This window comes from Leptonotus elevatus, chromosome 10 (genome assembly GCF_054856555.1).
Source record: "Leptonotus elevatus isolate MCC_2025b chromosome 10, RoL_Lele_1.0, whole genome shotgun sequence".
In the NCBI taxonomy this organism is placed as follows: domain Eukaryota; kingdom Metazoa; phylum Chordata; class Actinopteri; order Syngnathiformes; family Syngnathidae; genus Leptonotus; species Leptonotus elevatus.
In genome coordinates this window covers 10,673,044-10,687,827 of record NC_141248.1, presented here as the reverse complement: position 1 = coordinate 10,687,827, position 14,784 = coordinate 10,673,044, and the positions used below count along the sequence as shown (strand labels likewise).

The 14,784-nt window shown below is 40.2% G+C and overlaps 1 protein-coding gene across 7 annotated transcripts in view; it reads right to left on the bottom strand.

Annotated features, from left to right (window-relative positions):
• Positions 1-14,784, bottom strand: part of LOC147167006 (calmodulin-binding transcription activator 1-like) — a 72,489-nt gene that overhangs the window by 27,582 nt on the left and 30,123 nt on the right. For all 7 annotated transcript variants that reach the window (XM_086086528.1, XM_086086529.1, XM_086086530.1 and 4 more), the window contains exons 4-5: positions 8,557-8,624; positions 260-395 (exon numbers count right to left, since the gene is read on the bottom strand). In XM_086086528.1, the coding sequence (XP_085942654.1) occupies positions 260-395; positions 8,557-8,624 (204 nt within the window). The remainder of the gene's footprint in view (positions 1-259; positions 396-8,556; positions 8,625-14,784) is intronic.

The window sequence follows — 14,784 nt, the reverse complement described above, 5'->3', positions numbered from 1 at the left end:
GGGGAGAGCGAGGAGGAGGGACAGCTCTCACACATACACACACACACACACACACACACACACTCACACGCACTGCGCGCAGGTATATGGCTCTTAGCCCTGTAGCATGTGTGTGTGTTTGTGTGTGCCCTTGCGTTACACGCGTGTGTCTACAAGGAGTGAAGGAGTGACTAACATTATGGATTGGATTGGCAGCGAAGCACAACTCAGCACAAAAAGAGATCACAGTCTTGTTTCTTCTTCATGGCAAGCCTCTCACCTCCACACCCTGGACTTTGAGCTTCATGTGATCCTCTCGGGTGGTCTTCCCGTCTTTCCTTTTCTTCCAGCAGTAGCCATCTTTCCTGTACTTGACCTTCTTGCGGTTGTAGAGGATCATGGAGCCATTTTGAGGCCTGTTTGGGGTGGAAACGAAGCACACGATGTGTGGATTAGTTTGACAGAAGAGTATGAAAATTGCGCAAAGTGGTGATGTCTTTGATATTGCCAGCATTTCATGGCTCAGTGACATGGAAACTATCCGGTGTTATTGGCAAAGAATGTCAAGGTTACACTCCCAAATTCAACACACACACACACACAGTGGAGACTGCCCTTTGTGTTAATATTTAAGTAGGTCCATCCATTAACACAGCACAAGCATTAGCTTCTGAGTACATGCTCTACACATACAATTAGACGAACTAATCTATTCTCAAATTCATCAATAATTATTTCTGATAATCAATGACATTCTCGGAATTTCAGTTACTCAACAGTAAATGTTATGATATTTCTGTAGTCCTCCATGAAAGCAGACTGATTACACTGCCCCAAAAAAAAAAGAAAAGAAAGATATTTTAATCATTTCTGGGTAAATTTGGGCTGCTGACTCCAAAAATGACATCTGCTTTTTTGAATTGGCTTTAGATTTTGAGATATCAATAATTTGACAATTAATTGATCGCTAATTAATGTGCTTTGACTGTTTACAAAATGTACTTTGATTGTTACTTAAAATAGTATGCTTTGGCGTAATATAGCCTAATTTTCTGAATGTTTGTTTGATTTTCACATGAAACATGATTTGCCTATAGAAGGGTTACCGTGATAACAATTGGCGTCTTTCACAATATCGTATAAAAAATGAAAGAATACTGTATGTAAACATTTGCATATTTTTAGCACAAGCAGGACTCTAATGTCAATAACAGAAAAATATGGAATATCTAAAAAACGAGAGCCAAATTAGAAAATTTTATTTTCAGATTCAGCAACATCCTAATACCCTAAAACAGTTGAAACTTTCTTAGCACCAAGATGTGTGCTGACCAGTGTTATCTTTGTGTTGAATCCAAATAAAACTTTTGCTTTTACTTAGGAAAACAATGATCAACTTTTTTGAGATGTTACGGACCAAACCAGTAACTGAATCATAATTAATTCATGCAATTTGAAATGATTTCATTCAAAAAATAACACATGAATCATCCGATTCAATCTGATTAATCAATTAATCGAAAAAAGAAACCGTTAATTGCAGCCCTAAATACAATATTACATCAAAAAGTATTACCACACATCTCTTAATTAATGAATTAATTATGAGAGAGAAGTTTGACCAGGCTCTGTAGACTCAGCTAGTCCAAGCAAGAAGACAAACCAAAAAACAACAACAATGGAGGTGAACAAGGATCTGCTGACTGGTGTAAATTTATGTTAACATGTGATTTAACTTTACAAGTCAATAGTCCTAAAATGTTGCAATAACCTCTTCAACACTTGCCATCAAAGCAAGATTTTCCCTTTTTCTTTCATTGTCCTGGGAAATTCCCTCTGTTGTTTAAACCACTATCACAGGTGGAACACCACCAGTTACGATCAAAGTATTCAACACATGAGCCTCACTGTCCTCATCCCATTGTTAAAAGCAATTGCCTCTCTTCCACTGACCTCGCCATGCATCTCATTATTTTAATGGGGTAATCGCATCAGTTGCACAAACGCGCAGTCCGGTTCCTGCAAGTTCCGTCTGGAAGGCACAGGTTATGCCTCTGATGCGCAGCTTTATAGCGAATGCAGTGTGAAAGTGGCTATGCTTGATACTGCATTGATAAATCTGATTGACCGGCATGAGGATATCAATATTTTATGACACATACGAGGTACGAATATGTGGCGGGTCCTGCATTCTCTGTGGGTACGTTCTCTTTCTCTCAATAGCACCACTGTCATGTTGTAACTATAGAAGCTAGGAATGTAAAGATATCCAAACATCACAATACGATATCATGATATCATGATATTGTAGGGATGTTGGAGATATGAATAACAGCTCACAATCCTTTATAAAAAAATAACGAAGCTCATATTGAGAAAAAAAAAAGCACTTGCTAATGCACGCAAACATAGTGAATCGAGTCAATTGTGGAGGAACTCAAACTTGTTATATGTTCCCTTTCATCTAGCAATTTGCGTGGTTTTTAAACATTGGTGGCCAAAAGATGCTTAATTAAAGTTAAACTGCACTAATAAACTAACCACCAGAAGGTGCTGGAACTGCACAAATGAAAAAAATCTGGCCTTTTTAAGAGATGGGCTGCTTTTAACTAATTTGTTCCCAAAAACCTATAAATACGTTCTATTTTAAATATTACCAGTGTTCCAAAAACATATTTATACGCTTTTTATGTTTTTACTGCTAGAGCAAATAGAAGGCTTTGATGCAGCCTCTGGCCTGAAAAGAACGATTGAAGCAATGGTAGTTATTACAAAAACGGCCAGCAGATGGCAGCAGAGTATAAGAGGTCAACCAGGGCCATGTTGCAAAAGAGATCTTTCCGCCACTGTTTTAAACAGATTTGTGAATAATGAAGAAACTTAGCTATGCTAATTGCTGCAAAATGTGAACAGATAGAAAAATACTTTTTTTCCTGATGAAAGAAGAGACTCTAATCTTTCTTTTGGTAGGTTCCATGTTTGTATAGCAATAGAACACAATATTTTGTGGGCCTTGCAAAAATCAGTCAAAATCCAGTAAAACAGCCAGGAGCGAAGGGGGTTGCTTCAGTGAAAATATTTGGGAGTGAATAAGTTTATATAACATGTCGACTATAAGTGGCAAAATGGCCGCCCTAAAATGGATAAAAACAGGTAGATTTTGCTGCAGAGTTCAGAATAATAGTGACTCAGTCTATTTAACATACAACATAAAACATTTTTTGCAACAACAATCTTTGAAAATGAGACCATTCATATTATTCAGCAGGAATGGACAAAATTCCAACAGACAGACTATAGGAAGCTGTTGTCGCTGCAAAGAGGGAAATAAATCTAATTTGCAATTAGGTTTCCAAGTCAAGTACTTTTGTCCATACAGTGTAGCTGGCAGGAGAAAAGTCCTTAAACGTACACACAAGCACACACGGACGCCAGGTGAGCATATGCATGAGAAGACAGAGACACTATAGCAATGTCACAGATGGCGGGACCTACCACCATGTGTTCTCTGCGCTCAATGTCAAACCTGCTGCTCAGCAATCAATCATTCTTCTATAACATTAAGGACAAGTGTATGTGCAATGTTCACTGCGTGTGTGTGTGTGAAGGGAGGGCGTTGGTGCAGAAAATGCATCTTTGCCTTATCGCATGACAACAGAAACAATCAATAAACTCACAGATACTTGTGCGCACACACAAGCCCACATGGTCTTTATCCCTCTTATCAGACCATCTCTTTATTTTGTCTTTACTGTGCCCCTCCATTCTCATTCTCATCTTCTCGTCTCAACCGTTGCCTTCTCTACGCCGCTCCCGCCTCGAGTTTGACGTGGGCACATATGGACCGGGATGATTGCAATTTACGGTGCGCACAGTGTGTAGTAAAATTGAATTTGCTGTGAACTGATGTTCTTTGACACCGCAAATCTGTTCTGTTTTGGGGGGTGCGCCTGCCAGCTTGGAGACCCCCACCTTCCGATCAAAGATGAGTTTAGTCTCTGTCTCTTGCAGTGTGAGTCATCTCAGGGCTGCTGATTCTAATTATGTTATGGAGACGATGGATGAGATCAGATGTGTGCGTGTGTGTGTGTGTGTATATGTGTGTGTACATGTTCATGCGCGTGTGTGAGGATGGTGCCCGTGCTCCTTGCAAACCCTCCGATTCAAGCAGACATAAATGCTATTGATTGTAACTGGTCTGTGATGTGTGGGATATAAAAAGCTTTTCCACCGTTCCACGGTGTAGCAGAGCGAAAACAGAGAAGGCAAGGGGAGGAGAGTGGAAAAAGAGAAGGCAAAGATAAAGAGACAGAGTGGGCTATTGAGTGTGTCCGGTAAAGGGAGGAGAGAAGGAGGCGAGAAGACGCGAGACGAGCCAGAGGAGGTAACAGTCATTACTCTGAACTTGGATTTCATTGAGAGGAGAAATGAAGGTCATTGATTGTTGTCTTAATATTCGCCCTACAACGGTGCAGTCGCACGCACCCATGTGGATACAAACACACGCGGAGCGGCGCGGGCACATAAATGTCACCGTCTCTGTTAGTTGAGCTCCTTTCCATCTGACGGGATTAGGTGTAATCTGTTCTAATCGCGCCTCATGTCATGTATAAATGGGATTATATCTAACTGCTGCTCAATAACACCAATACGACTGCCGCTGCTGTGGCTGCTGGGAAGCCGAGGCGATACGGCAGCACAACCAATCAATGAGAAATCTATCCGCAACATAAACTGTGCTGCTGGCCTCAGGCTGCTCCTGAGAAGAGTCCTTCAACTCGCACAATGGGAGCACAGAGGTATCACCTCAGGCTCTCAGTGGCATCAGTAATCACAAATGGGACCATGAGGTGACCGCTGCACTTACTTGACTTTTTTCTCTACTTCCACTTCTCTCCTGTCATACCCTTGCAGTGAAATATTTGTATATAATATAATATAATATAATATAATATAATATAATATAATATAATATAATATAATATAATATAACATAACATAATATAATATAATATAATATAATATAATATAATATAATATAATATAATATAATATAATATAATTACGGGTGCCAGGCAATTACATTTTTTAATCGTAATTAATCATTTCATTAGTTAGTTTATGATTAATCGCAAATTTATATCCGTTCTAAATGTACAATAAAATAAAGTTGTCATACTCTTGTTAACAAAAGTGGGGAAAAAATGGTCAACAAATACGGTTGCATCTTTTGGTCATTGACACAGTAATTTCATAATAATTCATAACATTTTGCTACAATTAAAAAGAGGTATTGTACTGTACTGCCCGTATTTTTTTTTTTTAATAATTCCAAATTAACGCACTAATTTTGACACCCCTAAATATAATATAATATAATATAATATAATATAATATAATATAATATAATATAATATAATATAATATAATATCATATCATATCATATCATATCATATCATATCATATCATATCATATCATATCATATCATATCATATCATATCATATAATATAATATAATCAGTGGTGAGAAGTAACTCAGCAAATACATTCCGGTATCTGTACTTTACCCAAGTGGTTATTTTTGGAGGAACATGAACCAGGGAGCCCTAACAATGATGCAACAGATTCAGAGAAGTGAGATATTTCTTTCTTTCTTATGTGGAATAATTATTTGATGTTATGTTTCATAGCGAATGTTCAGCCCATTTGCATGTCATTTGCATGCACTCCCTTGCTGGCGTGGGTTTTATTGGAGTGCTCTAGCTTCCTTTCATGTTCCAAATACATGTTAGATCAGTTGATATCTCTAAATTGTGTGAATCTGAGTGTAAATAGTTGTTTTAAGAATATGATTCAAATAAATAAATAAATATCAGCAATTGCTTTCCTGTCTGGAGTTTGTATGTTCTCCCAGTGTTTTCATTTGTTTTTATCTGGCTTACTCTCATGCATCAAAAAAACCGCATGTTATGTTTATTGATGACGTTATAATTGTAAACGTGCGTGAATGATCAATGCTGGGTGTACCACACCTCACCCAAAGACTGTCTAACCCTAAACTTGGTCATGGTCGTGGGATGTTGGAAGCTAAACTGCAGACCAAGGTTATTATAGTTAATGAACACTAACTACATAACTACTGGTAAGACAAAATTTGGAAAAACATTTTCATTAACGATATACAATAAAATGCTTTTTATAAAACAACAACAAACTGAAACTACATCTTACGCTAATAAAACTAGCTAAAAATAAACGACAATCATAGCAAAAAACCATCCTTCCTTCGTTATCATCTTTATCAATTAATATCATACATGAGCAACAGTCGTTTGTATTTATTTTACTTAATGACACAACACTTTGTGACCTTTTTTGTTATTATGTATTTGACAAATACTCCATATAAAACTATAAAAGGAACAATTTTTAGAATAAATATGAACTAATAAAGACTAACCTGCTCTAAGAAAGAATCTCAACTAATTCAATATAAAAAAAAATAAATAAAAATAACTAATGAAAATCCAAAAGTGATACTACAGAAGTCAGGCAACTGAGAACCTATATCATCAGTGATCATGGATTGACCAAAATACATGTAAAAGAAAAACAACGGAACAGAATTTCAATCATAAAACACAGAGGAAGTGGAATCCCTTCTCAACTTTAAGATCAGGACCAACTTTATGGAAAAATTCATCGGAACAACAGTGAAGCAACAATGCCAAAAACAACATCACTGTCTGACATGTATTTTATGTCACACTAGATGTTAGAACCAACCTCGTCATGCATGTACTGGTACGGTACTGGATCCTGTACATAAAAGCACACAGATTTGCAACAATATCCCGCCTGCGTGGCTTATTGACATATTTTGGTTACAGATCCGAAGAGAGACTATTTCACAAGATCTTTGATAAAACAAACCTTATGTTTTAGTCCCTCCCAAAGGTTTTTGATGGAGTTGGGGTCATGCCTCATAAGCTCTGCCACAATTGAAGTGTTCTCTCAAACAATGTCCAAGATATCTTATTTAAATGAAGAGTTTAGAATTTGACAGATTTAATATACGGATTCTATCCATCCATCCATCCATCCATCCATCCATCATTGTGTTCTTTAGGGTCAGGGATGAGTTGAAGCCAATCCCAGTTGCCAATCACAGCGCGCACACACACAGACAAACAACCATTCACAATCACATTCATAATGTATATGTGATGTATAATCCCATTACACTGAGCATAAAATATAATTGGTCAGTTCATTCAACTATAACGATATTCACTTCAGTCTGTCCAATACATTTTTTAAAGAGGAACTGGGTCAACATTTTAAAGAAAATTCATACATAATTTTTTCCCCCCTCATTTGCATAGTAAATGTTTTAAGCCAATGTTGAATTCTGCGCGCAATGTCTACCAATGTGTACACGTTCAGTCTTGTGGATTTTATTTACATTTTTTAATTCTATATCATAATTATATGGCAGTCATATGCGCAAGTGCATCTTATATAGAATGCTGTATAGAAAAAGCTTTTATAGTAAATAGGAAAATCCATCCATCATTTTCTGTACCACTTATCCTCATTAGGGTCGCAACTCCCGAGTGAGCTGGAGCCTATCACCAGGAAATCGCAGGGCACATTCTGTACAAACAAGCAATCATGCACGAAAACAAGGAATGCAATGTTTTGGTACCCGCGACACTTACGAACCCAGAGAAAACCAAGACAAGCGCAGGGAGAACAACCAAACTAGGGATGTTCAACAGCACTTTTTCACACCTTTACTCTTAAGTTGTCACTGATACCAATACTAAGTACCGATACCACTAGTACTTTTGATTCATGAAATTTACAATGCCAGATACAGTCATTTTAATGAAAGGCATGTGTCTTGGGTGAAATTAACAGCAATTTTCTATTCTTATCATTTCTATTTCCTGTTTATAAAACAGCCTACCAGTATCGAGTATCTGCACGTGGTGCTCGCCCATCCCTAATCCAAACCCCACAAAGGAAGGGCGGAGCCAAGATTTGAACGTAGAAGCTCACAACTGCGCTCATCCACCATGTTGCCAGGGATCTTCTAATCGTAATCTTAATGTTAAGAAAACATCAATTTGGCCAATTCTCATTCAGATGGTCTTTTGCCGCTCACCGTACTTTAGGAAATGAGCGACGCAGGGTTCAGTGTGAACGATGAATATTCAGTTCTAGCATGTAAATCCCTGTTCATACACACACACACACACACACCTCCGATGGACCCCTCAGCCCCCCTTATGTCTGAATTATACATCAGTTAGCCTAACACATTTACATTCATTAATACTCCATTTCCAGCTGACTCGGTGCTTTGCAGTCCGAGCGTGTTCTCGGGCGTTCTGTACATGTGGAGCAAACCCATCAGGAGGACTTTGTTGGAGACACACACCTCCAGTGTTTTAATCAAACAGTCACTCGGTCATAGGGATTAAAACAACACGAGGCACCTGCTTGACAGAGTCACCCTTTGTGTGCATGTGCGTGCGTGTGTGTGTGAGACTCTCTGCTCTATCCTCACCTGGTCTTTGGCGATGTCGTCAGCCACTCATCGTGTTTCTCAAAAGTGATGAGATACGCCGCAATCTCCTGGTGAGACAAAGGCAAGACAGAAAGGTTACTGTATATATTTTGTGTGTGCGTGCAGTGTGTCACTGGCAGATAAAACACAACAGGTATTTCCAGATGACCTGCTGATGCCCACAGAGAGCGAACGCGCGCGCGTTTGCCGGAATATATCGGATTGCCACGTTGAAGTCTAGGCGCTTGATTGGTCACGGAGCAGCCAGTCAGGAAACAGACATTGAGCACAGACCCTCAGGGTTAGCAACCAATCACAGCAGCAGACGCACCGACGCTTGCCTCCACTGGTGAGGAAAGGCCAACAACGCAAACACACATTCTCGCTCACGCACACACGTACACACGAGCGTTAATAGGAAAAGTTTCTTGTTTTTTGGCAGCTTCCCGTCAGATAACGTCCGCTCATAACTGGATTCCTAATTCCTCTGGCTCTCCTTTCATCTCCTCGGCCGCCCTATTCACACAATTTCTTTTTCCGCAGATAAAGCCCAGGAAGGAAAAATAAATCAGTCATACAGGTGTGTTTTACTGAGAGTAAGGAAAACAACAGCCTCACACAGAGATACTTTTTTCCTTTTTCCTTCACTGAGCAAACGCTCGCCTCCTTTAAACGCGATTGTCTGTTTCCCTATCCGCGGCTGCCTTCTCACCCACTTGTTGTGTAGGCCTATGAAATGTAAATTGTCCTCTTAAGGCAATCAGTGTTTGAAATGTGGCGCAAAGCAATAGTGAAGAAGACATCAACAATCCAGCCCTCCTTCATCTGCCCCCTCAGATCATCTATCGCTACTCCAGACCTCCACTTCCACTATCCTTCCTACTTGCGTGTGCAATGTGCATGCGTGTGTTTTTCGGTTATTTGTCCCAGTTTGGCACGAGAGCACTCCAGCTCCGAGCTGACCAGATGAGATGGAGGGAGGGAGAGAGCAGGTGGAGGGTGCTGGCACTTAGCAGTATTGTTTTTAGTATCCTCCATTCTATTGCCATGTCCCAACCCCCCACTGCCTCACCCTGCGTGCATACGTGTGTATGTGTGTGCGTGTGAGGGACAGGCTGCCATCACACCATTAATTATTATCACCATCAATCTGCCAACCGTTAATGTCTGTCTGTCTGAGTTACAGAAAATTGCACGGGGCCGAGTCTGGGTTGAAAACGCGCACGCTCACATTCACATTTTCATCCTTCGCAAGACATGCGCACACTTGCATACAAAGAGCGCCTCATTCATTTATGCATCTATTCATTAGCGGTGACAAGCAGCCACCTCTCCTCCTCCCAAACCACTCTGCAGCAAGTCAATATGCTATACGGCCTCCACAGCTCCGGCCAGGCACTGGGGGCTCCCCTAGTGACTGTCAGCCAGTGGGAGGCGGGAGGAAGAGTGGAGACAAGGGGCTGGGAGAGACAGAAGGATGGGAGGATTAAGAAGGAGGGAGAGAGACTTGCAATTAAAGGCCTGCCCCATAAGAGCCATTAAAAAGGCCGAAACAGAGGAGTCAGCTGAAACGGCAGCCTGACACACACTCTGAAACACACCCACACACATACACAAATGCTACTGTCCTTCACCAATACACACACACACACACACACACACAAACACGCACACACGCTCCACGCCCATGTGAAGAGTGACAGAAGTGAGACTTGAAGGTCGATCCTCCGGAAGTCGGCGTTATTGTCCCGACGGACGGCAAGTGATGGAACGCGGTGAGCAGGACTAGCGGCACACTGATCCTTCAGGAATACTGTAAAGTGTGTGTGTTACTGTTTTAAGACTGAAATGAGTCCTCAAGTAATTCGAGTACTTTGGTAAAAAAAAAAATGCTTAAGGCACACTGTCAGGAAGTAGTAGTCAAGCCAGAGCACGGCGCTCATGTGGTGAAAAAGTCAACTTCAAAATAAACCTTAGCTTAACAAAACTTGTTTCGTCTTTCAGAATTTGGGCTGTTTTATATTGCAGTAGAAAACACAACATCGTCCTGAAATCATATTTAGTTTGTCAATTAACGGTGCTAAAAAAAAAAAGACTTAAAGTGGAAGTCAATCCCAAAATATTTACAATAAAATGTTCATTCTCATTTACTATGCTGTTTGTGTAACATGGATTAAGCAGCAAAATCCACACATTTTAATCCATCTCAGAGGGCGGCCATTTTGCCACCTGCTGTAAACAATTAAAAAGTTGCACAAAGCTCATGTAACGACCAATCACGACTCAGTCTGTGTTTGGTCATGCGATATTCACAAGCAGAGCTGTGACTGGTTGCTACACGAGCCCTAAGCAACTGTGATGTCATTTTAGGTTGACAGCAAGAGGCAAAATGGCCGCCCCCTGAGATGACTGGTGGATTTTGTCGCTTAACTCATATTCCACAAGCACAATATTAATCAGAATGCTGTGTTTGGATTAGTGGAGGCACACAGAACATATTAATGCAAATATTTTTTATTTTGGGTGCTTGTTGCTAGCGGCTAGCAGTGCTAGCTAGCAGCGCTCAAAACGTTCAAAACGCAAAATCACTACTGTGGTTGTGATGTTGCGTCGTTTCATGAGCCAAAATCTATGGGGAGAGATTTGTCTAAAATCTCATTAATGTTTCTAGAGAGGAAAATAGTTTAAGTAAAAAAAAGAAAAAGAAAAGAAAAGTTGATTATCTAAAAATGACAACCCATTGGTCATTCATTATGAATTACAAATGTGTTTTCTGTATTTATAATTTTCTTTAGCCCCCCCCCAAACATTTATTTTTTATTTTTTACCTGAATGCGATAACATTTTCAGTAGGATATTCGAATACCAAAATATTCGATAACAGCAGCCCTAGTGTGTTTACGTGCGTGTGCCAGACTCAGGGACACAGAGGATCTATCTCCGGGGATCTACTCCATAAACCTAGTTATTCTGCATGTCTATGTGAATCTACACAACAATGCATTACAGCAAGCCTGGCTGACTACATGCACATGCTTCCCCGCCCCGCCACACTCTGATCTGTCAGTGGGAGATTGACTGGGAGAGACTGGGAGAGACAGCTACTTAAGCAATACTGCATCTAACAAAGTTGGGATCATGAGTGGGAAGCTAGACTGCGAGCGATGCAAGTGGGGAAATCAGCCACCCACTCAGGTCTCCAAGAGGCCATCTCCCTCCAAGAAATGGATGGCATGTACAAAAAAAAAAAGTGCTCATATTTGCACACATGCAAACACAGACACATGCACACACACTGTCACACTCCCAGGCCCGGGGCATATTTCCCCAGGAGGAACGAGGGGGCGGCTTGGTTGGTCGCCTGCACTGCAACAGACTTATGCAGCATTGTTCCCTGGAGGGATTCCGTTTAAGGGTCTGGCCACAGGCGAGAGTGTGTTGTGTGTGTGTGTTTTGAAGTCTAATGACGAGCATCACCCTGGCAGATATCAGGGGGAAACAGAGTTGTCTGTAAACTGGAACTGTCACATCCATTCCATAGCAGCACCTCAAACGAAGGCTGACGTTTCTTCTCGCCACACATATTATTTGGCATTGAACTGTTTATTTTATGGAGATGGGAGGCAGCACACTGAGGTTTCCTTTTAAGTATGCCCACGGTCCATTTTTGCCTTTGTCTTGTTTACATATTTGGTGCAAAGAACCGCTTTAGCATTACCCGGGGAGGTTTGCTGATGTTGGTATTTGTTCTCAACACCACCGCCGCGCACTTTCCAGATGAACCTTGAAAATATCTGACAGGGATTGGCATCGTAACCTCCAATTGAGACGCCTCCAGGATCCTACTTCAGCAATTCGCTCACACTTTACTTTGATGTGCAAAACCCACATTGACTGATGGATGGACTTTATATGATCAATGATCCATTGAAAATGTCCAGTGGGCGTGTCATTATCAATTGACGTCACTTTACTGGAAAAAAAACAGAAAAGAAGAAGCTACTCGAGGTTTGAGGAACAAATCCACGACCTCCGGAGGAGACAGCCACTCTACCACCACTTCTGTCAGGTGGGATAATCGTACTGCCAAGAGACCGTCTTTTATTTCATTTTGGACACACCAGCAATGCAGTATAGTAGCAAACAGCAAGAGTGCTCGGGTGGTAGAGTGGCTGTCTCCTAAACTGAAGGTCATCAGATCTTTCCTCAACACTTAAGTAACTCATTTTAATAAAGTGATAAAATGTACTCAAAACTATCCGCTAGTTAGTTTTTTCATCCCTTTTCAGAGGGATGTCCATTTCTTGGTAATGTCGCTGTTGTGCCAAATTGTCTCTTATTGAAGATGACTGACTTCACTGATATGTTTCATGATATATTCAATGCCTTGAAAATTCTTTTTTATCCTTAACCCGACCCATACCTTTACAAGAAAAGGATCCCTCTGATGCTGTTCAGCCGGGTGTGGACCGTATAGCTTGTGGCTTGCTAATTCCCAAGTGACATTGAAAATCAACAATGTCAATAGCTTTTTTTTTTATCCAGAGAATCTCAGAACTCAAGACTGTGTTATAAGGCTAAAACTAAACAGTCCAAGTTATGTTCCACTTCCTGCTGACATTAATGATTCTATGTAGGTTGTAAACCAGTCCAATAATGTCTTGTTTGCACTCTATTCCTCTGGCCTGGTTAATTAATATGTGAAGCTCTAAAACAGAAAGATAGGCAGACATTGAATTACGACATGGATCATTTTGTTCAGTTCTCGCCGCACAATTAAAATTTCATCAAGGCTATTGTACACCAGAGCAATAATGTGTAGTTTGTATTTATATTCCCAAACTGCCGTCCTCGATACTGTTTGTTAGTTTCAACAGCCTCTATATTACCTCCACTGGCTAATACAGCTGCTTAATGCTGTTTCCATAACAACTGTTGCAAAGCCCCTGATCAGAATTCCTCTCAAGCTTGCCTCGTGTTTATCATATAAACACCTAATCAGGCACTGGGTACCACACACATACAGATGTGTACACATGTGCATAGTCATGCACATTTTATACACATGCATACACGCTGTTTGTATTTGAAACCCCAGGCTTCACTTGATCTTTCTGCCACATACAAGCATAATCTGCCATTGTAATGCCTTTTTTCCCCCAAGTTATTATTTTTTGCTTCTTTTATTGCATACATTTAACGAACATCAGTTCTTGTCATTAGTATAAAACATCCATTCGATTAGATCTTTTGTTTTGTTGTTTTCGCAAGACAGGTTGTGAACCAACTTGAAAAAGTATCATTTTATACATTCTCAGTAGTAAGTACTACCTTTTTTATTATGTTAATAGTACAGTCTTTCTATAGTCAGCAGCGAGAGTTTCCACTTCTTAAATTAAAATTTTATTCTTCTCCGTAGTCAGCAGAGGGTATCTCCACTTCTTAAAATCAAAATTGCATCATTAATTTGCTCCATTGTTGTGCAATAAGCCATTAAACGCCTCTTTTGGAAACTAAGAATACTACATGAAATTGGTCCCTTGTACAAAAAGTAATGAATGATGTAATCTGATAGAAAACATTAAAAAAAGAGAACATTTTCAAGTGTTTAGTCCTAGAATGAACTCCGATTGCCCAAATAGTATGGTTTAGTCCAGTAAATAAAAAGGAATGAAAAAATAGTTTTTAACCTTAAAGCAACACTAAGAAACTTTCAGTTTACGTTGATTCTGGCGCCGCCAAATGGACAAAGTCTGTAACGTTATGTCTGAAGGAAGACCACGTTTCTCATTAGGACAAGCGCATTGCGTCATTTTTGAGCTCAAATTGACTTTCGTCTTTGTAACCAATGGGTAAAGTATGCCATAAAGCACTCAGCGTAACTGCAGCATCTGTGTCAGGCTCGTTCATGGTGCGTGTGCGAGTACGTACACGATCTTAAAGCGACAGCCACAGTTGACAAACGAAGACATTATTACTTCAAATGAGGTAAGAAAAACTCCGCCCCTCTCCTCCCCAAAGAAACAGAGTTGCACACTCTACTATAAAGGGAAGATAAAAGCTGACAGGTGCAGTCAGAGTAAAACAGTCAGGGCTTTTCGTACTCAACTGGGCATTGGTGGAGCATGCATGATGTAGAAAAAGCTTTAACAAGCTTTAACAAGCTTTTTTAACGGCACAATGCACCTTTAAATGCAGAGCACAAAACAAGTACTCAACTCTTGAGTA